We start from the raw sequence: 21,529 nt of genomic DNA on the forward strand, positions 1-21,529 counted from the left end.
ATCGAAGACTTCAGTTATAAATGCTGCTCTACACATTTGTGGTGTAGAGGTTAAGTTCTTGCTGCTCAATTATTCATGATTTCAACTCTTATGTCTTCTAGGAACACACGTGTTCTGTGGATAACATCTCAAACTCTCAAAAATAGAGAACCTCACTGATATGTTCCCCTGTTGAGTAGTGCCATTCCGCACTGACTTAGGAAGTTAAAGGGGTATGTAAAACATAGACTACTGAACCAAACCAAATGGCAGAATCTAACTCTGTCCATCCAAAGACATCCTGTAATATAAAAGGAAAACAATCCTCTTTGATGTAAATCTATTCCCAAATATACACAATATTAATCAAACTGATGCATCATATTTTTGTGTGTAACATAATTCTGTTGACATGACTGAATGTCAGGCTTGCTTCAGTAATCCACAGAACACGGGCTCCCAGACTCTGATGGGGACACAGTCATAGAGTCAATCAACCTCTTCCTCACACAGTGCCTGTCAGTCAAACATCACGCGACCAAAGTTGTGCTCCATCCACAAAACCTAAAACCCTGATCCAAGGTCAGCTTCTGTCACGAGCAGAGCTGATCTGAGGTCAGGCTTTACAGGGCTAATATACACTATCGTAAGTCATGTGGCTAGAAACAACAAAAAAAAGTTTCCATAAGACCAATGTATCCTCCCAGTTTCTAATGAATTCCAAACACCTCTTTTCATTGTTTCGATTACAACTGAACCAAGGGCAACACTTTCATAAATAAAAGAAAATATACTAAGTGTTTGGAAAGGAAACAAAAAAAAACACAGCCAAAATGGCAATTTTCATACTCTGAGAAGAGCTAAACTTCAAAATAAAATAAAATAATATTCTTTTTTTTCATCTCAGAGACTATGGAAACTATTTTACTTGCCACTAGCCACTCATCTGTGTGAGGTGTGTGTGCAGTGTCTGCTGGTGTTGTATGCAAGTGTGCATGAAGTGTGTGCAAATATGTGTATACATAATGCAAATACATCAAAATTCAAATATATATTCATACTTGAATTTTTTGTTGCAGTTAGGCTTGTCACTCATCTGAGTTTTATCCCTAGCCAAACCTCAGGTGTTACCAACCCCACGAGGGGACGAAGAAATGGCGTCGACTTTCGTAGCCAGGCAGAGGATAGACTATTTACACAAATACCTAAGCATAGCACAACGGACCCATGCAAAAATCATTAACAGCTGTCACCCCCATCCCTCAAAAATATAGTGATATAGACTGGTTATATATCAACTCTACCACTATACAAAACACCACCACCGCCACTACGCTATCACTGTTAACATCAAATCAGTTAGTTGTGGCCCACTTCCTGCTTTGTACAGCTATGTTTTTCTTGACACTGTTCTCTATCTGTCAGTGTTTGGCCAGGGATACTCAGTGACTGTAGGCAGGGTAATATAACACCATGCAAAAATCCCTACCACATCTGAGGCGGGGAGGGGAGCACAGGGCCTAGCTAACCAGCAGCAACCTGTTTACACTGGACTTTGCTGAAGTCCAAACTAGGAACGTCTCATGAAGGGTCTTTCAACCCCGAGTGTTATTTCGTACGATTTTAAACATCTGCAATTCCTTCAATTCATCTGAATATAAAAATAAGTTTGCTGCTGCTGGCTCATTCCCCTCCAAACCTCCATCTATGCCTTGCTTAATAGTTAGATCACTTCATAATTCAAATGTATTGTTATTAATAACACAGCACACAACGAACATTGGATCTCTAACTATACCACCCTTGAATTATTTTTTTCTAGAGCTTTAAACATATTCTCTAAAAACCCAATACCTCATTCAAAGCCTTTCTTCAGTTCAGATAGTTTTTTTTTTCTTTTCTTTTCTTTTTTTTTTTTTAAACATGTCTTCCCACATCAACCCTCCCCCCAAAATTTATCACACTTAAAAAAAAGAAAAAAAAAAAAAAAGAAAAAAGGTTGACAGATTATGGAAAAAAAAAAAATCGCACATCTCAGGCATCAGTTTGGGCATCAGACTCAGGGCAGTAGAAAGCACTTTGGGTGGACATTTGTGCCTCCTTCAATAGAGAGAATTTTTTTTCCCAATCAGTAGATCTGCCCAAAGCCAGTAAGGAAAACAAAAAAATAATATCACAACCACTAAAAAAAACCTCAAAAAACAAAGAAGCAGATAAATAAGGGCTGTGGAAATATAATGATAAAACAAAATAAAGGGATAATCTTACTAGATTTTTCTTTCAACTGCACTAAGTCAAACTGACATCAAGAGCTAGGCATATTTCAACTCATGCACCCTAGTATGTGGACTCAGGGTGATGCATGGGTAATCCCAAAAACAGGAATGTCCCACTGGAAAAGAAAATTAAAGTGTATATAAAGATAATCACCTACAAACCATCATTACTGCCAACGAGAGAATCTAAGAGCTATCGCATGGCAGGAGGATGTCTGCGTGTGCGTTTTAAGTCAGGACAGACTCACACTTTGGGCTGTGAGGTGATCCCTTCCTCTTCTAAGTGTAATGGAGTTTGTGTGGTGTTCTCCCCTTGGCCAGGCAACACACGAGTCTGCCCTGCAACAAGTCAGTCCACTGGCTGAGGAGAATAAAGAAAGTTGGGCATTTTGAGGCTGGAGAGCAGGACAGTTTTCGCTTTCCTCCAAAGGGCAGGTGTTTGTGGTGACGGTAGAGGTGGTGAGAGGTGGGGGGGCAATTGCAGATCAGGGGAGAGAGCGTAAAGGTATGACTCAGGCATCTTGGGGCTCTCCATGAGATGGAGAGGTATGACCGGGGAGTAAATGATTTAGGTTTGAGATAAGGGGGTGCAAATTTAGAGCTGGAAGCCCTCCATGGGTGCCTCCTGCTGGGGGAAAAGGAACTGCTGGTTGGCCTGGTCCACCTGAGGGGCTAGACTGTTGTCCTCATCCTCCACCCCGAAGTAGTGCTCGATTAGGTCAAATGCCTTCTGGTAGATCTCCTGGTTGTCGTGGCTCTGGAGGAACTCTATCTTGTCAAGACCTGGAAAGACAAGCAATGTTAGAACAATTTGTTGTTGCAAACCTTCCACCTGGAAAGTGAAATTTTATTCTAAAATGAAAAAACAAAAACAAAACAAACAAACAAAAAAAAAACAGATTGAACTGCTCACTGCTGTCTTGGACTGGGTTTCAAACCCAGATACTTAATGAGTATGGCATAGAATGGGTGTGCTTAAATTATCTTAATTAACTTGTGTTTGATCCAAAACATGAAACCTGGTTTTGGACTATTCTGCCTGGGTAACATTCTTTATTTAACACTGTTGCACTGAACAGGTTTGCATATTTTGGAAAAGAAGAAAAGAGGATTAAACATATTTGTAATCCTCAAGTCAAAGTATGAATAAAGTATTGTTTTGGTATTGATACCAAAACTGCCTCATGCACAGTACCATAGGCTTCTTCAATGAGGCTGCAGTAAGGATTAACTCCAGAGCCGTTGTTCTCCTGCTTGGCCTCCTGCTCGCCCAGCCTCAGGATGTTCTCCAGCCCATTCAGAGCCACCTGAACGATCTTAGAGTCCATCACTGTCAGCAGATCACACAGAGGCTTAATGCAGCCCAGGTTCACCAGATATCTATAGGCAAAAAGGCACACACAGCACATTTTCAGATTTGATTCTAGATAAAAGGAAACATAAATTAAAATATACAGAGTTCTCACAGAGTTGCACATTTCCGACAGTCACCACAAACAAATGTTCGCTAATTCCCCGAGAAAAAAGACACTCCTTGTAACTCCAGAACTTGCTTGAGAATCATCACGTTCAAGTGTTCTTTCATATCACAGTAATCCAGTGATAGTTATCTGTATTCACAGGTACACTGCAGACATAAACTGATAACAGCTGAAGTGGCATATTTTTAATGGTGTTGCTTTTCCAAATCATAACTAAAAACAGTCTAAAAATGGGGCCCAATTCGTACAAAAAAAGTAACTGTCTCCATACATTACTGCACACTTCTTGCTAACATGTCCACTTCCAACAGCGCTAAAGGCTCAGAATGTCCTATCAACAGGATTCAAAGAAAGTAAGAAGAGTTGTCACACCGGGAGCTTAGATTTTGTTGTACCACACAGCTCAACTTAAGGTCATCATGAAACACTTTCAAACAACTAGTCCATTTAGATGAAACAGAGAGATAATAATTCTGTTAGTGGCTGAGGGGATACTGCAGATTTATTGACTATAAGTCTGACCTGATCTGTTCTGGTGTTCCTCCAGAGGTGGCGTTTGTGATGGCCCAGGCCGCCTCTTTCCTGGTCCTGAACTCTGCTTTCTGCAGAATGTCGATCAGCACTGGGAAGATGTTGGCATCAATTACTGTCTGTGGGGCAGGATAGGACAGGATATCAGGGGAAGGGTCTCAAAAAGTAGCTTCAACAAAACCCTACCCTGGTGATCGAGGACGTAATAATATCACTAATGTGAACTGTGTCATAAAACAGGAATAATTTAATACATAGCGAGCCCTTGTACTTAAAGCTCAATCATATTTGTACATGTAATAAATAACCACCCAATGCAGCTGAGACCAAGATTATGTGATTAAAGACAACATGAAACCACCATTTGTGTTCTTCCCTAAGACCAAATGATTACACTGCCAGTAATTTTGACATTTATGTCATTATTACAAAACAATATCACCGAAGTAAAGACTTCTGCACCATGACTAGGATTACTGGAGGCAAATGTCAGAGAGTGGGGTACCATGAATAATTAATGAGTTTATTACAGTGTACTACAGAGTGCACTTTCAGTTACTGCAATAATACATCAATGCTACGTTGTCAATATGAAAAATGTTAAAATGGGCAATGAGCCTGAAAATGCAACAAAGATTCATTAAATTATTCATTACATAGATAAGATAAGATGAGACTTTATTGATTCCCTTGGGGAAATTTGGTCATTACACCAGCCAGCAGGACAAGACAGTACAAAAAGTACAAAAAAGGTACTAAAAAAAAGATATAAAAGATTAAATCTTATTTAAATTTGATGTTAGTTAAATTGATGTTACTTAAATAACACCATGTCAACAAGCCATCTTATTATCTGTTTGATTACAAGAAGGAAGAAAATCGAAAACAGAATAACACTAAATTTTCTTTATTCACAGGCAAAACCTGATCAGTTATTCCCTTCGAGTCCAAACAATTCATTCACTTCTCATGGGTAAACTGAGTGCTCTGCAGGTTGTCCCCATTTCACTTAACAGCTCTGTGTGCGTGTGCGTCACCTGTATTTGTGCACGATTTCCTGCTGTGATGTTTGAGATGGTCCAGCACGCCTCTTTGCGAATGGACTCCTTAGCACTGCTGAGAAGGTGCAGCAGACAGGGCAGGGCTGAGCAGTTCAACACCACCTGAAAACAGCGACAGAGTGGGTAAAAGCCTTACTGTCATTTGGTATAAAAAATATATAAAAAATATTATCTGTGCAACCACAGCCACAATATAGCCAACATTGCTCTGCACTATACTTCTCCTCCAACAACAACTGGACACACCAAACAGCAATACTTCTGCACTGTGTGATCTATTTCTACATGATGATTGTGGCAAGCGTTGCATATTCCCTCTTGCTTGTCAAATGAGCAAATCACTGCAAAAACAAAAGTGCCTAAAAACTACACTGACAATATGAATAGCTATAAAATACTGTATCCCAATCAATGCAATGGTATGGTTCTTTCATGTGTTCAATTGTCCAATTTTAGGCATGTTTTCTACAAAAAACAAAATCAGAACAAGCACTCTCACCTGTGTTTGGATGTCATCTCCAGTGACAATATTTCCTACAGCTCTCAAGGCAGGGGAGGCCACCTTGTAGTCAGTGTGCCTGCAGACATTGAGGTGTAATCATCAGAGGACTGTAAATATTCAGAGGGTATATTTACTGTGAGAAAGATAACAGGGAAAGCAAGGCTGGACTTACATGAGTAGCTCCACAAGGCGCCTGCAGACACCAGAGTCGATGACAGCCTGGATCTTGTCATTGGGGCCGTCTGAGAGGTAGGACAGGGCCCAGCAGACATCTGCCAGCAAGTCTGGGTCACTGCTAAATAAAAGCCTGGACAGAACTGGCAAACAGGGGGACACCTAGACAGCACAGACATAATGCATGTTCATGATGACAAACAAAATGATTTCAACAATGACCCAAGAAACACAGAGACACATCAAATCACACCTTTCAGAACATTAGCAGCTATACATATCTTAAATATGTACATTCTGTTTAGTGATTTTACAGTGCTGGTCATGAGATCACAGGGTAGGAGTATTCAAATATAATTGTGACTTTCATCATTAGCTTCAAAAATCCTTCACATACAGCAGATGTGACTTGGGATCAACCAGCCTCTACTGTTGCTGTGAATGAATATATACAGGTAACCCAACTGTACTGTAAGATGACCAAGAAAAGAAATCACATAAAGTTACAACATCTTTCCACTTTTCATTCGATCTCCAGTGTAAATATTGGAGAAACGTAATTTCTTTGTGCACTGTACAATGACAATAAAGCACTTAACTCAGCTGTGGTGAGAGAGAGTCATCATTTTTGAAAATATGTATAAAATTTAAGCTGTAGACTCAGGTTTTGCATGAATTCCAATCACAGTAATTTGACGGCTGACAAATCCTTCACTTTATCGTGTGTCCAAGCATTATGTGAACCACTGCGTTAGCCATTTCGCAGATCAATGATCATTTCTGGTAATAACTTCGTGAGAGGAACTGATACCTTTTCAAAAGCAGGTGGGGGATTTTTTCCTCTACAGAGATTAGACAGAGCCCACACTGCATTTCTTGTCATGGTCAATCTAGTGGATTTGGTCAGAAGCCTGAAATGACAAAGAAGAGCAAAACTCAGCATGATAAATATGTTATGACTAAGTATTGACTATAGAGCAGCAAAAAGGGAGGGCTTACATTAATAGTGGTGGAAGGATGTTGCAGTTCAGCACATAGTCCCTGCACACTGCACTATCCCCTGCAATATTTCCCAGGGCCCACACAGCCTGCAGAAAACATAACACATCAAACCTTTGTTACCTGTGGACATTAGCTACAGACACAACAGTTATCAAGACGGACCGTCACTCTGTGCGTTACCTGTTCTTGGACATCCTCAAAGTCAGAGTTAAGTAGCTCTATGAAGATTGGCACTGCACCAGCCTCAATCACTGTCTTCGTCTGCATGGATGTGCCTGATGCTATGTTGGTCAGTGCCCAAGCTGCTTCAAACTGCAGGAGAAACAAATATAGAAAAAAAACCCCCAGCATTTTAAACATCTTTTACTCTGGAGTCTTAACATGTTTTCATTAAAGGAGAGGAAACTTTAGGATCCTTATTGAAACCTTGGGTCAGCTAAGCAAATGGTCACACTAATTTCAGTTCATTTTACAGTACTGATCCATTCACTTCACAGCTATGTGCAGAACAGCCAGAAAAGATGACTAATCGGGAAATTTACTGCTTTAAATTAATTACTAGAATTGACCAGAATATAACTAGAATTTTAGACTTTTTAAGGGCATGCAAAAAGCCTGTTATGTACATGTTCTGTTCACAGAAGGTATTGTTCTGAAGTGTGGAAGTGAATATTTGTACAAACTTACCTGAAGTGTGCAGTTGACACTTTTCTTCAAGAACTCCACAAACCTCTCCACTACTCCAGGTGTGTTTATAACTTCATCAATTGGTGGGTTGGGCTCTGAAATGAAAACATGAAACACTGGATGTGAGTATTTTTGTTTTTGTTGTTCGATCTGTGACAACCTCATGATTGGTTTAAATTATGTAGTCACTACTAAAACACAATAGATACCTTTGGAAAGCAGTTTTCTGAACTTTTGTGTTGTGGTGAGCTGAAGCTCTGGGTCCTCTGAGAAAAGCATCTCAACCATGTCCCTGGTAATAACTCCTTCCTGCAACAACACATTCACAAGCAGTCCAACACTTAGCACAGATACCACAATTCACATGACACAGGCTAGGCAACAATAACTATGAGCTGTAATGTAAAATGTAGAGATGCACCAATCAACTGGTCAGGGACCGGAATCAGACGGTTTTCAGTGTTCCTGGTCTGGAGCGGAGGCCTGCTGTTCTGAGTCAATCCATTTTACACGTGCACCATGTGTCGTACTGGCAATAACGTCACAGCTGCATGCTAACATGTCTTTAGCATGGAAGATCTTCACTGTGAGTGAAGAAGACACCAAGCTCGGAATTTGTAATACATGTAACGCTAAAGTAAACCATGAGGGACTACCACAAGGAACATGCCCAGTCTGAAGAAGCTAGAAAAGGAAAAATGGCTAAAGCTAAAACTAGCCAGAGCTCAGTGCTAGACACAAATCAGCAGCATGTCTTATGTTTCTTTGGTATGAGGAGTGACAAGACCAAAGCAGTTACGAGGAAATGGAATTCATGGCCCTGGATGATCAGTCATTCTCCATAGTTGAGAATAGAGGCTTCAGAAATCTGATAAATTACCTCAGCCCTGGTGAATTTATAAGCGTACTGTAAAATGATTTTAGTACAGTAACTGACATTTGTTTTGTTACATAAATCAGCTGCACGTGCTTTTGTTTGATAAAGTTGAATATACTGACAAATACATTGATGTTTAATAAAGTTGGGTGGAGAGCTCATTTTCAGTTAATTGTTATTTGTAGTGCTTTCCAGTTGCAGAGCACTTTATTTTGAGATGAAACTGTAAAGTTTAATAATTTCTTTTATTATGAAAGTTCTTCTGCAAAAATTCATATCAGCAGGTCAAAAAATTGTAGTCAGTGTAGTTCTGGTAAAATCACCCTCTTTTTGGTCCTGATGAGCCTTCTTTTTGTCTATACTGTGTGAGTGGCTTTAGGACAACAGACACTCACGGTCACTGGAGAGCTGAGGTAGGAGTCCACCAGAGGACTCTCGAACATGGCTTCCTCTTCATTGAGAATGTCCACGTTCCTCCTTTTGAAAAGCTGTGATTAAAAAAAAAAATCAGTCAAACAAGACTATTTTAAGCATACATATGCTACACATTGATATAATCTAAAACAGGAAGATGAAGGATCTGATGTCATACCTGCTGTTCTCGTTTCTGTTTCCTGAGTTGGATGCCCTCCTCCTCTCTCCTGCGCCTCATCTCCTCTGGGTTCAGTGCTTTGTTCTTGTAGCGGTTCATCCTGTAGTTATCTTTGGCCGGACTGGCTGACGGCTCTGGTGGGCCACAGACACAGATAAATTAAGGTAGGTAGATTAAGACAGTAGGAAACAATGTTGTGCTCCATTTGCTACATCCAAGTTGAACTTAAGGATTATGTCATCATGAGTAGAGAAGAGTAAGTGAACATGTGACAAAGACTTTTGTTTTTGTTTTCCTCTAACAACAGGTCATAAAATGAAACTGCATGTACATCTGTCCCTACATGAAAAGGTCTCAAATAAACAAGCTCTCTCTTTCTCCCTCTCTCATTCACACACAGCTGGCAGGCAGAACAAATGTATTTATTCAGTAGAGTTAAATCGCAGAGTTAGCATAAACTGGTGCCCACACAGGACAAACTGCCCATTCTCTGCATTTGTGCAGTCATGTTACCAGAACAGGGCAGATCCCTGAGTCACCCGGGGATACAGGAGAGAGAAAGAGGGGTGGGGACAACATTGAAACTTGCCACCAGCACAAGGATGGTGCCAACTTTCTGTGCCAAAAGCCCCCCCCCCCCCCCCCCCCCCCCCCAAATCACAACAGCGGGGGTTTCCGAGGTTAAATATCGAAACAAGCGGCACAAATTGAGGTCATGTTATGGTTTGGGGGGTGTTAGCACCACCAGGCTCATAAAAGGTTATGCATGTGTGTAATGTGTCCAGATGGTAAAGCCACAGGCATGGATGACACACAAGCACAGGATGCGGCTGGATGCTCCTGTTCGTTAAATTAGCTGCTATATGTGAACTGCACTGACTGTTTGCTGTTTATAGAGGATGGCACAGAAATAGCCCTGCTGAGAGCACGCTTCTCCATTTGCATTTGCAAGTATTCGTTGACTTACCTAGTAATATCCAGCTAAGCTGTTTTATTTGCTGAGATTTGGGTTAGCCACTACTGAGATTTCTGCCACCACCTTAAAACAACAGACCTAAACTCTGGAAACCTCCTGCAGAGTGGTGGCAGAAATCTCAACAGCAGATTAAACCACACCTCTGCAAATAAATCATAAACCGTCTGCATAGTTATACAGAATCATTTGTTGCGTCTGTGATTTAGGGGAACCAACCTGCCCCTTCAATTAAGTCTGACTGAGTTGAGAGCAACAGCCTACTTAGGCAAATCAATATAATAGAGCCGAGGGACGGGCGATTAAAATAATAAATCCAGAGATATGACATCTAGCTTCTTTCAGTGTGTGACACGTCCATCTGACACATACAATGAACTATCTCGAAGACTTTCCCTGACCCTCTTTTATCCGTCTTTTTAGTACATAGTTTGCAGTAATGTTGCTGTAAATTTGAAATGAAAAACACCAAATAAATCAAACAAAACAGGAATCGTTCTCTGCGGGAACAGTCTCGAAAACACGGGGATCCCTGGTGTCACATGTACACACTAAAGGATGTCATCAGATATGATATATTATTGCTCACTGATGTTAGCAAGCTGTCAAAAATATTCCATGTTTTCATCTTGCATGGAATTTAGTAGCGCGCTGATTTCCACTGATGTCTTCCCAAAGACGAAGTATGGCGAATTTAAACTGTATTAACACAGCATCGTGATTCCACAAGTTTGAGGGACAATGCTGAGTGACAAAGCTAACAAAGCTAAGCTAACTTTGGCGCTAGCCACTGCACACACTGTACACAAATGTGCGCATCACAAATAATGTCTATTAAACTGTTTCGTCTTGTAGGTAATGGCCTTCCTAAGTCGCCGGAAGTCTCTTGTCAACTTCTAATCGACAAACAAATAGCACAGAACAAACGCAACATACCGCTTGACATCTCTGCTATACAGCACTAGCGTTGCATTTGTACCTCAGCAACTTGCTAACGTTACTGTTGTTATCACTTGTACGGTAAAAAAACACGACAGTCTGAAGAAGGGACTGGAAAATATCTTGACATAACAACATGGATATAACACTGATAATAACTTAACACCCGAGTTAAGACATGCGTGTGTGTTTCCACGAAAGAAAGGACGGTACAGCGCAGTGCTAATATAGTTAGCCATTAGCCAAGTTTGCTTAAGTTGGCTAACAAACGACAGTGCTTGTTTTTTCGGGTTAGAATTATGTTAATACAACTTGTATGGCATTTAATAATACACGAAACATTGTGGTCGAACTAACATTGGACAGTTTGGTGGTTAGCGTAAAACAGCAACTCATCTTTTGCTACTACGTAGCATGGTTGACTGGCTATCTAGCTAATGACGTAGCTAACTAGCTGAACAACAGTGACAGGGTGAGGACTTCATAAGTCATTACTCCCAATGACATTGCCGTATCTTTCATCACCTGAACACATATCTGTACTCTCGATTTGACGAACAGCTTACCCATTGTTTCCTATGCGGCTTCAATGTATCAAGTTGTGAAGATATAAATCAATTTTAAATCCTCTCTCCCTTCTAGCTTTCCAGAATTTGCTCCTGTAAGCAATATGTCTGCCGGAGACGGAAACGTCAAACTATAACTCCGACTTTCTGCCACCAGGGGACGCACCAGCCTCACAAAACAAACTTGTCCCATTTATCCACTTCACAATAGAACCTCCATACAATACCAACCATACACATTCACAATAAATTTAGAACTGAAATAATTTAATTCTCAAACTAATTTGTGGATGGATCTGAAACTGCTATGCTGGACCATTCATACTTCACTGAAACACCATACCTGTTCTTGTGGAGGGCAAAGACAAATGATTATACATTGCAGTCATCTTTCAAACTCAGTTTCTCACTCCTCTACCTATTTTGCAGCCATCGTGGATTTGCATACTCCCTCCAGTTTTGTAATGCTGTGTGTGTAAACAGAACATGGTTCCCCAGTGTTTTTCTCAAAATGAATGCGACAGAGTAATACAAGTGAGGAGCATCCAGGGTCAATTTGGTAGAAGCATGTAGTGGTAAAGTACTGCACTATATTGTGATGAGGCATTGTCCTCTGACATGGGCCCCCTCAGGTATCCGGGGAGATACACCAGGAAAAAAAACTTTAGGGGGCAATGTTGTACAAATAAAGTGGAAGTAATAGAACATTTTTTTTCCAAGGGTGTGGGAGTTCAAGTCAACTGTTGCCGCACTGTTCTTTCCCATGATTACAGTTTCTAGCCAGACAAAAACCAATACTGATCATTGATGCATGCTCTTACAGAATAGACATGGGATTGAGCTTCACTCAGATGAGCTATGAGGGCTGGCAATTCACAGCCTTCAGCAGGTGTGCTGGCGTGGAGATGAATCAAAAGAAAAGCTTGCCAGATAGCAGATCTCCACTGGAATCAAGCAGCACAAACACACAGGACCAATTTGTGGCATGGAGGCAGCATACAAATGTTCTTAGATCCAGTTTGCAGGGCTGTAACTGGGGCTCATCGACTCTGATTTCACAGGGCCTCCTTTGTGGGTTCTTTATCTTTCTCATTTCTAGGCCTGTTGAAGCACATCATACAGTAGCCTACCCTTTGCAGAGCAGCAAAGGCTATCCATTAGTCAATGCCACAGAGTAAAGACTGCCTCTGTAATCGAATCATAAGAGCCAAGCAAGGCATATAACAGAAAATTTTTAAACTGCAGTAGACAGGGCTTGGTCTCCTCTGCTGAGGTCTGCCACTCACTATGAGCGGCTAATTTAGATATAATAAACACCACAAGCAATATCCTCCTTTTTCAGCCAAATTGAAACTGCTGTAAATTAAAAAGAAAAAAGATCTGAATTAACAAACAGAAAGACCTCTCTTGCAAACCTTATTACTGGCCACTGCCTGTCCAGACTGAGTCGGCAATACTGAAAAACTGCACCGCATTTTCAAGTAGCAAATTTACAATGCTGCTACAGTATGATGAGAGCAACAAGATGTTTATTAAGTGCCATTTTGTCAAAATTAGTTTCTGAAAAGACAAAACAGGGCTCGTTAATTATATTTCTTCAGCTGAACCATTTTTTGGTCACCTTTTGCGCAGATTTGCTGCATTTAAAAAAGCTTTCACCGTTGATCTGAACCTGTATGCTGAATGTTTTTCTGACTGTTGAGATAGATCCTTTAAATTTGTAGAGATTCTGAACTTTATCCAGCAAAGAAGTTTCATTGGCAAATGTATGCATCATTTTGCATCATGCTCCTGGCAGTCTATCCATGATAAAACATCAAGTGGGACTCAGATCTCTGCAGGTGGATACACCTGCCTATACATAAACAAGAAAACAAAATCTGCTCTGTACATTCTCTCCTCCCAGACAAAATAATTTGTGCACATACAAAAGATAACAACATCAAGGAACATGTTTACATGGTAAAAACTCATTTATGAAGCGTCAAAAGCAGTTTAGTTTCGATGGTGCTTATTTGATGGTGCAAATATACCTAGTTTAAACTGCTCCTTAATTCAATTACACCCAGTATGATAATAAGGCTAGTTTGCTGAAACGTGAGAACGTGGTTAGGCTGCCTGTGGGAGAGAGAACATCTGCAAGACTCTGCACTGAACGCTTTGTGTGAGAGTAATAAAGGGCGAGCGAGATAACGCCATGGGGAGGATAGCGCGTGGCAAGAGTACTGTGTCAGTGAATGTGGGGCGTGAATGGAAAAGAGGAGATATGTCTTCATAATATAGTGTTGAAAATTCATTCAGCACTGTCCATTTCTTACTTTTTTATCTGACAACTGAGATCCCCCCACACCCCTCCACCCCCATCCCCCTGTCTCCCCCTGGCTTTCTGACATCAACCAGGTGGCGGGGCCGATAAGTAAAATGCTGAATAGGTGATTTTCAAATATTCTTAAGGATCATTCAATCATTCTTTGTATGTGAGAGGGAGATTTGTAGGAACCATTTGAATACCAATGTGTAACTATCTCCACACAGGATAAAACACTTGGGAGACAAATCTGTAGTTGTGGATTAAAAGCGGAGACTGAAAATTACATTGTCGTTCAACAAATATGACAACCACATTTTAATAGAGTTGTGTGTGATCTCACTTTGCATCTTTCTCTTAAACTGGAGTCTTGATTCCTTGATCTTTCTTAAACTACAATCCAATCAGGACTTGTTTTTTTCCATATTTCACACAAGTACTTACATCATGTTTTGTCCAACACCACAAAGATCTTTAAGGAAACAATGTCCAAAAGTGTGTGTGTGTGCATATATATATATGCCCACTTTTACAATTTACCATGTGTTTGAGTATGACTATTTGAAAAAAGTACAAACACATTTGCCTTGTCCCTTTGACCAGACAACATCCATCCATCCATTTTCTATACCGCTTATCCGTCAGGGTCGCGGGGGAGCTGGAGCCTATCCCAGCTGACTACGGGCGAGAGGCGGGGTTCACCCTGGACTGGTCGCCAGTCAATCGCAGGGCCAACACACAAAGACAAACAACCACACACTCTCACACTCACACCTAGGGGCAATTTAGAGTAGCCAATTAACCTAATGTGCATGTTTTTGGTATTGTGGGAGGAAGCCGGAGAACCCGGAGAAAACCCACGCAGGCACAGGGAGAACATGCAAACTCCACATAGAAGGGCCCAGACCGGGATTCGAACCTGGAACCCTCTTGCTATGAGGTGACAGTGCTAACCACTGCACCACCGTGCCGCCCACCAGACAACATTTCAGCTAAATTGTTTCGATCATTGTGAGCCCTAACTTCATCATTTAGATACGACTTTATTATCCTGTTTTTATCTAATGAGGGTTCTTTCACTTATTTTAGTACAACTTTACTGTGTGTGTGTGTGTGTTCGTGCGTGCATGTGTATGTCTGTATTTGTGTCTTTCGGTTAGATGGGGGCTTTGTCACTGTTGTTTGCACTTTGGACGTTTTGTCTTTTCTCTTTATTTTTTTTTTAACTTTATTATCCTGTCCATGTTACTTGTTTAAGTTTGTATAACTGATTGTGTAGAGCTCAAAGGAAATCATACCTACACCCATCCTCTTGTGCCCCCCAAGTCTTTTTGTGACTGCTTGATGACTCATCTAGCAAGGCAAATTATCATGTGAAATGGGACAGCATCACCGAGTGAGTAATTCACCAGTCTGATGCCAAAGAGTCAGTACGATACAGAGAGTGGAGGGAGGGGAGGAAGGACAGTCCTGAATCAGAACACTTGGGAATGAAGCAGAGTAGACCAAGCAAAGAGATCAATATGGCACGATTATTGTGCACGCACTGTAATTGATGAACACGTGGCTTGGGAGGACTTCCTCTCAATTGAAGCTTACAAGCCAATTTGAGTCCAGTCGAAGCTGCTCAATAAGGCCTATTAACTCAAAGTGCTTTTATTTACCTGCAATACTCCTCGCCAATGGTAATGGGGAATGGGGGATGACTGTATCTGTATTTTTAGAGTCTCAGTAAGTAACACACAGTGGCTCTAAAGTCCTTGGCTATCAAGGGAGGTTTCACCATGTCTATTCCTCCCTATTTACAACACAGCATTCAGCTCTGCTGTGCATAATCCCTGAAATACCTGCTCTCTCTCCGGTCAACCTCTTGTCATGCTTCCTCTGCAGAAAACCTAACAGAAATAGAAATAGCCCTCAAATTATTCAGCTTTGACTGTGGCAGGGACACTTTAATTGCAGCTGTTTGATGTTTGATCTCAAGTATTTTGAGCCCCACTATAGTTGGCTTTGATATAAGAAACGGACAGGAGTGACATAAAGGTGATGTGCATGTCTGTGGATGTGTCGGAGTGCCTAACTACCTCACTACGGGGCTTTCACAGGCTCCCTGCGGCGGCCATAAATCCACCCTGTGATTGGAGAGAGGAGGTAATGAGGGACCTGCCGCACTATGAGTCCCCCTCCCACACACACACACATACACACACACACACACACACACACACACACACACACACACACACACACACACACACACACACACACATCTCTGTAAATAACACCACCACTGACCCTGACAGGGGTCTGATCATCTTGGTCTGCCACAATCACCTTCCTCCAGTAAATCTATCTAATTAACTCTGCAGCTGAAACCAAAGAGTCTCTCCACCAGTCAATCAGGGGTCTCTGCAGCGTAATAGTTTCTGACAGGACACAAAATTCACTGAATAAAATTAAAAGTCCTTTCATTTGGTGTTCTTGTTCTCCTGTACAGTGTTAATTGTTGTTTTCAAAAGTGTTGGACATGTAGAATTAATGGCCACAGAAAACAATTTAGTTCAACACTGACAAATGGCTTTTAAGTTCAATTCAAGAAACAAGGCCTGACAACATGTCACTTAACAGGATGTATTCCTGTACTGCACATAACAGCGCAACGCCTTTGCTTATTTTTCAAGCACTTTATTATTGATGTAACAGGCAGATTGAGTGGAAAATGGAAAAAACAGCATGACTTGATGATAAGTGGATTAGCAAATTGCTTTGTGCCCTTTCACGGGCCTGAAAAGTGCCTTTCTTGTTCTTTCTTTTTGACTGCTACCAAACCAAATCCAACCTCTGCTGACCTTTAACATGTAGCATCTGAGTAATTGAATGAGAACCTGGATAAAGTTAATTGGCTGTTTCCACACACTCTGAAAGCTGCTGTTAATTAATCAGAGAGAACAAAAGCCACTACATCACCACCTAATTATGGGTAAGCACTTGGCAGGCTCGACACACAGGATCCTCATCAGTGTGTCTTTTCTTTTATCTGCGGCATGTTTGTGTGTGTGTCTGTTTGTGTGTGCATCATGCAAGCATTTGTTACTTGCAGTTCTGCCTCATTACATTCTCAACAACAGGTTTTGATCACAGCAAGCAAAACATTTTTGCAACATATGTCAGATATTTGGAATCATTTCCCAAAATCTAATTACCCAATAACTCAGGTTTTAGGTCAGGATTCAGGTCAGACCAATATTGAGACTACTAAATGCCTAAAATGTGACGATATCTGTTTGTAAAAAAAAAAGGATTTTTGTATCTTTCAAATTAAAAATTGTAGGCCTATTTTAATCAAATATTTGATACAATTCATGAGCAAATATTTCTAACAAGATAATTTTGTATGTATTTGGTGTATTTGTGCCCATGTCAGTCTTCAGCCATGCTAGAAGCTCTGCAAGGCTGTACTTTTGCTGTATTCGATTTGTACTCGTAAGTCGTAACTCTGGACTCGGAGAGACATCACATCCGTCAACAGCTGAGGATGTGATGTGGATGTGTTCGATTTGTCTCAGCACAAGCTTTTTTGTAACGTTATTTAGCTATTGCTGTTATAGCGACATTGACTGGTTACAAGCAGCATCAGTTGATAAACAACACATTACGCTGCATTGCACTCCTAACAAGACCATAGCTATATGCCTATATAGTAAGAAAGTAAGAAAGTATTGTGTAGACGGATTACTATACTGGACACAAAAAAGACAAATGTGCTAAACCATGCAAAACCACAGCTTTTATTCACAGTGGATGCTCTATGCAGCTATCTTGGGTTGAGAAGTCGGTGTCCTCTGAGGTTGACTGAGTTGGCAAGTTGGAAATCAGACTTCAGGTGGCGTTCAATTTGTCACTTCCACTTTCAGAAGTTTGAAATCAACTCGGAAAATGACATATGAGTACAAATCAAATCCAGCATTATGCACAGCGTGCTTTGAACTGAATGTTAACATCAAGATTAAACCCCCTGCCAAAAAATGCAAACATATCTTAGCTGAGTGTTCGCATGACGATATGTTGATCAGCACTAAACACAAAACACACCTGGAGATGATGGGAATGTCATTAGTATTTCAGGTCATAAACCAAAGAATTGAACAAATTAATAATATGAACTGAAGGGGGTTTTACCATTCATCCTGGGGGTAACATAAATGTATACCAATAGAGGTAAAAAAAAAAAAACGCAAACATCAACCTCTTGGTCAAGTTATCCTTATTTGAATAGCTCAAAATCAAGTCACAATACCCCAGTGGATACTATGCAGGGAGAGTCAGGGGATCCACAAAGTCATTAGTATTCATGCTCTGTCCACTGTGGACATCTATACCATATTTCTCAGTAATCCCTTTGATCAAGACATCACTCTAAAAGATGAAGAAGTCATGGTGGTGCTGCAGGAAAAGTCAGATGATAACCAAAGTTATTATTAACTTATCCTCATCCTATAACTACATAAAAATTCCTTAATGGCATGTTTCCTTCATAGTTGTTGAGATAAGCTATATTTTGATTCAGTCATCATGTTATAAACCAAATGTTCAAATGTGTCTGCAGACAGCAATACTGCAAACAGCTACTGGTAGGAGAGTGACAGCTAAATGAATCTGTCTTTGCTGAACTCCAGTGGTTTAACTTCTCACCTTGCTGTGATGAAGCACGGGATGTGACTCACCATTGGGTGTGTTCATCAGAGCACAATTCTTTTCGGTCGCTGCCTTTCAGCCTGGTGTATGCAAGTCGTTAGAAATTTTGATTAACTTTGTCTAACGAATGACTGATAGATGTTTTTGTGTATATTGGTAAGCTATAACCACACTTGCCAATGTAAGATGATCAGAACATGCACCTTATAACTGATCCTGAAGAAATACAGCCTCACCAAGGTTCATATCCAAAATTTAACTGCATTTCAATGTTCCTGTAATTTTGTAGCTAAACTTGCTCCTTGCAGAAAGACCTGCAGGTCCCTCCTTTTTTCTTAAAAGAGAAACACAGATGCAAGCTATCTGAAAAACTGATCAGACTCCTGTTCCACCAGCTACCTGCCCACTGAAGTGCTTTTGTGTTCCCTTGAAATCAAATGACTCACCCCCAGATGACACAGAACACTTTGCTTCATTATGTTCCTGCGCCCTGATTTGGAATAATGATTGTGTCAACTCAGAGAAAAAAATACAGCAGTTTTTTCAAAGTTTGCAATAAGTAGAAGCCAGCACTATTTCAATTTCAAGATCATTGAATTTATTATCTCAACTCGTCTGTCCCTGTTATGATTCCGAGGATGAAAATCCTCTGCTAGATGCCCCTTGGTGGGATAAATAAAAACATTCATTTTTATTAGAAACTCTCTGAACCGGTTTCTTCTGTAATCAATTCATTAATCATTTCACCAGAGGCTTAATTTCAATGTCATCTTTTATTTGATTGTTATTTTAGGCAGATCTTTTCTATCTTGCAGATAATAGAAGTCAAAGTCTTCATAAGAGTGAAGAATGTTTTTCTGTCTCCTCAAATGTGTCTTCTCTTTCCAGTTTTTGTGCCCAGCCCCTCTGTGCCTGTGGCATCAGCCTTTTATTAAGGGATGTAATATCCACCATACCATAGGACCAATATTCCTCAGGGTTTCTCTCTCTCCGATTTGCTTTTTCTTTACACACACACACACACACACGCACACACACAGCATGGCAGGAGCTTCATCTTAAAGAAATGAGGGGAGCTGGGGAGCAATTAGATTCAGCTGGAGACTTTTTAATGTGAATTTCTCTCCAATGCAGTGCTGCTTTTCTCAGGAGAAATCTCAAAGTCAAATATAGGATCTTTGATCATTTGCTGCCATATGGCATGGCAAGGCATGGACCAACATGGTGTATGTATAAGTCTGCGCTTTGACGATCTCTGCAAGGTCAAACAATGCAAAAGTTATTCAAATTGGATACTTCCCTCGGTAGAGATTCAACCCAAAAAGTCAGCAATAAGCTGGTGCTCTAAGGTTGTCTCATAAAATAATTGCAAAATGAACTTGGTTGAAAATTAGCAGTTATTACAGTGAAATAGAAAATGCTGATGTGACCTTGGAGATGAAGAAATAGAGATGCTACGGTCTGTCATCAAGGCTTGAAGAAGGCAGTAATTAGGACAACATTGTTTCCTGAATTCATATATTGACAATGGGCAGCTGAAGGAGAGAGAGTTGAGGAGAGGGTGAAGTTTTTTTCCCCCCATTCTCTCCATCTAATTTAAATTCTTTTTCTTTAAACACATTTCTTCAATGTTAGAAAAGCAGGGTCTAAGGAACTCTGCTGGCATAATGTTTAGGTCTGTATTCAGGTGGCTATTTCATGGTGAGTTTCTTGAAAACATGATCAATATATGTTAAAAAAATGACAAACAACTCACACTTAGTGGCACAAACAGCCTTGTGTTTGCCGTGATAAAAAGGCTTGTAAAGATGTTTCCAGAAAAGTGGCTTGAATCTTTTTTGAACTTTTGTGTTCCTTACCAAAGAGCGCCTTACCAAACTTCTGAGCACTCTGGACTCTTTCTTTCTGATGACATCATCAAGTTACCTCACATAGATTCATAACACTCTTCTGGATGGTGTAACAATCATATGAGTTTATGTCATGTCTGCCACTTTTAATTATTTTAACTGAGAAATCATGATTTGTTCATCATTTGGCCAGACAACTCACAACGTTACTGTGCCCAGGAGCATCAGCTGGAATAAGAAGCTAGTCAGAGGTGTAAATCAAAGCAGTAGTAAATTCAGAAAGCTTCGTTGCCCCTGTAGTTGGTGGATTCATCCAAGATTTATCCAGAATTTAAAACTGAACTGATTCAAGCGTCACATTCAATTTTAGCATTTTGATTGGGTAGTTACTGCCAAAATGCAGCTTCTACTTCAAAGGTTTTATGTATACAGGCTTGTACTTTCAGACTTTTTATCCAGAGAACCAGATATTGTTCATCTTTTGTACTGATGATGTAACTCATTCATTTATTTGTATATCATCGTCTATGGGAAAATGAATGAGACTTTGTCAGAGCCAATGGTGTCTTGTATATTTATAGATAAAAGATGTTATCTCTTGTAACGTTATTGTAATCTTCTTGGCACCCAGGATCATAGAGCAATTCTACAAAATTGTCAAATATTGTCTTCTGCAATATCTACACAAGAAGATTTTTGCTTTCTTCAAAATTAATATTATTTTTAGTAACCTATATCAGTGTGACCAGACTAGAGAAGATGGGAAATCCAGAGTGATAACTAGATACTTCAGTAGAAACAATACAATCCAACAGGCCAACTAATGAAAAATATTTTTCATGGAAAATGAACCTAAATGATGTCTTTTGTTGCCAACAAAGGAACACAGTGACTCTCTGACCACTCCGCAGTTACTCACTGTAGTCCAGTGAATGTGCTGGTATCAGCTTCAGGGAATGGTCAGCCTGGGAGCCAGGTGGTTTGATGGTGGGTTCATGGAGTAGAAGGGATGGAGTTGGACAATAATCAGATTCTA

General features: G+C 40.4%; 1 protein-coding gene across 1 annotated transcript; it reads right to left on the bottom strand.

Annotated features, from left to right (window-relative positions):
• Nucleotides 1-2,121: 2,121 nt before the first annotated feature.
• Nucleotides 2,122-11,797, bottom strand: kpna6 (karyopherin alpha 6 (importin alpha 7)). Its single transcript, XM_046418501.1, has 14 exons — nt 11,641-11,797; nt 9,163-9,296; nt 8,966-9,058; nt 7,903-8,002; nt 7,694-7,788; nt 7,187-7,318; nt 7,004-7,092; nt 6,816-6,915; nt 6,003-6,166; nt 5,828-5,906; nt 5,305-5,430; nt 4,259-4,386; nt 3,451-3,635; nt 2,122-3,038 (listed from the first exon to the last, which is right to left on the bottom strand). The coding sequence occupies exons 1-14, from the start codon at nt 11,642-11,644 to the stop codon at nt 2,851-2,853; spliced, it is 1,617 nt and encodes a 538-aa protein (XP_046274457.1). The 5' UTR covers nt 11,645-11,797; the 3' UTR covers nt 2,122-2,850.
• Between the last annotated feature and the right edge of the window lie 9,732 nt (nt 11,798-21,529).

This window comes from Scatophagus argus, chromosome 17 (assembly GCF_020382885.2).
Source record: "Scatophagus argus isolate fScaArg1 chromosome 17, fScaArg1.pri, whole genome shotgun sequence".
Lineage (NCBI taxonomy): Eukaryota > Metazoa > Chordata > Actinopteri > Scatophagidae > Scatophagus > Scatophagus argus.

Bases quoted from the DNA above. Each gene is read 5' to 3' on its own strand.
- kpna6 (XM_046418501.1), bottom strand. The intron at 9,059-9,162 runs GTATGACATCAG...TTTTAATCACAG, and splicing joins AACAGAAACGAGAACAGCAG to CTTTTCAAAAGGAGGAACGT. The intron at 7,789-7,902 runs GTATCTATTGTG...TTTTCATTTCAG, and splicing joins CAGAAAACTGCTTTCCAAAG to AGCCCAACCCACCAATTGAT.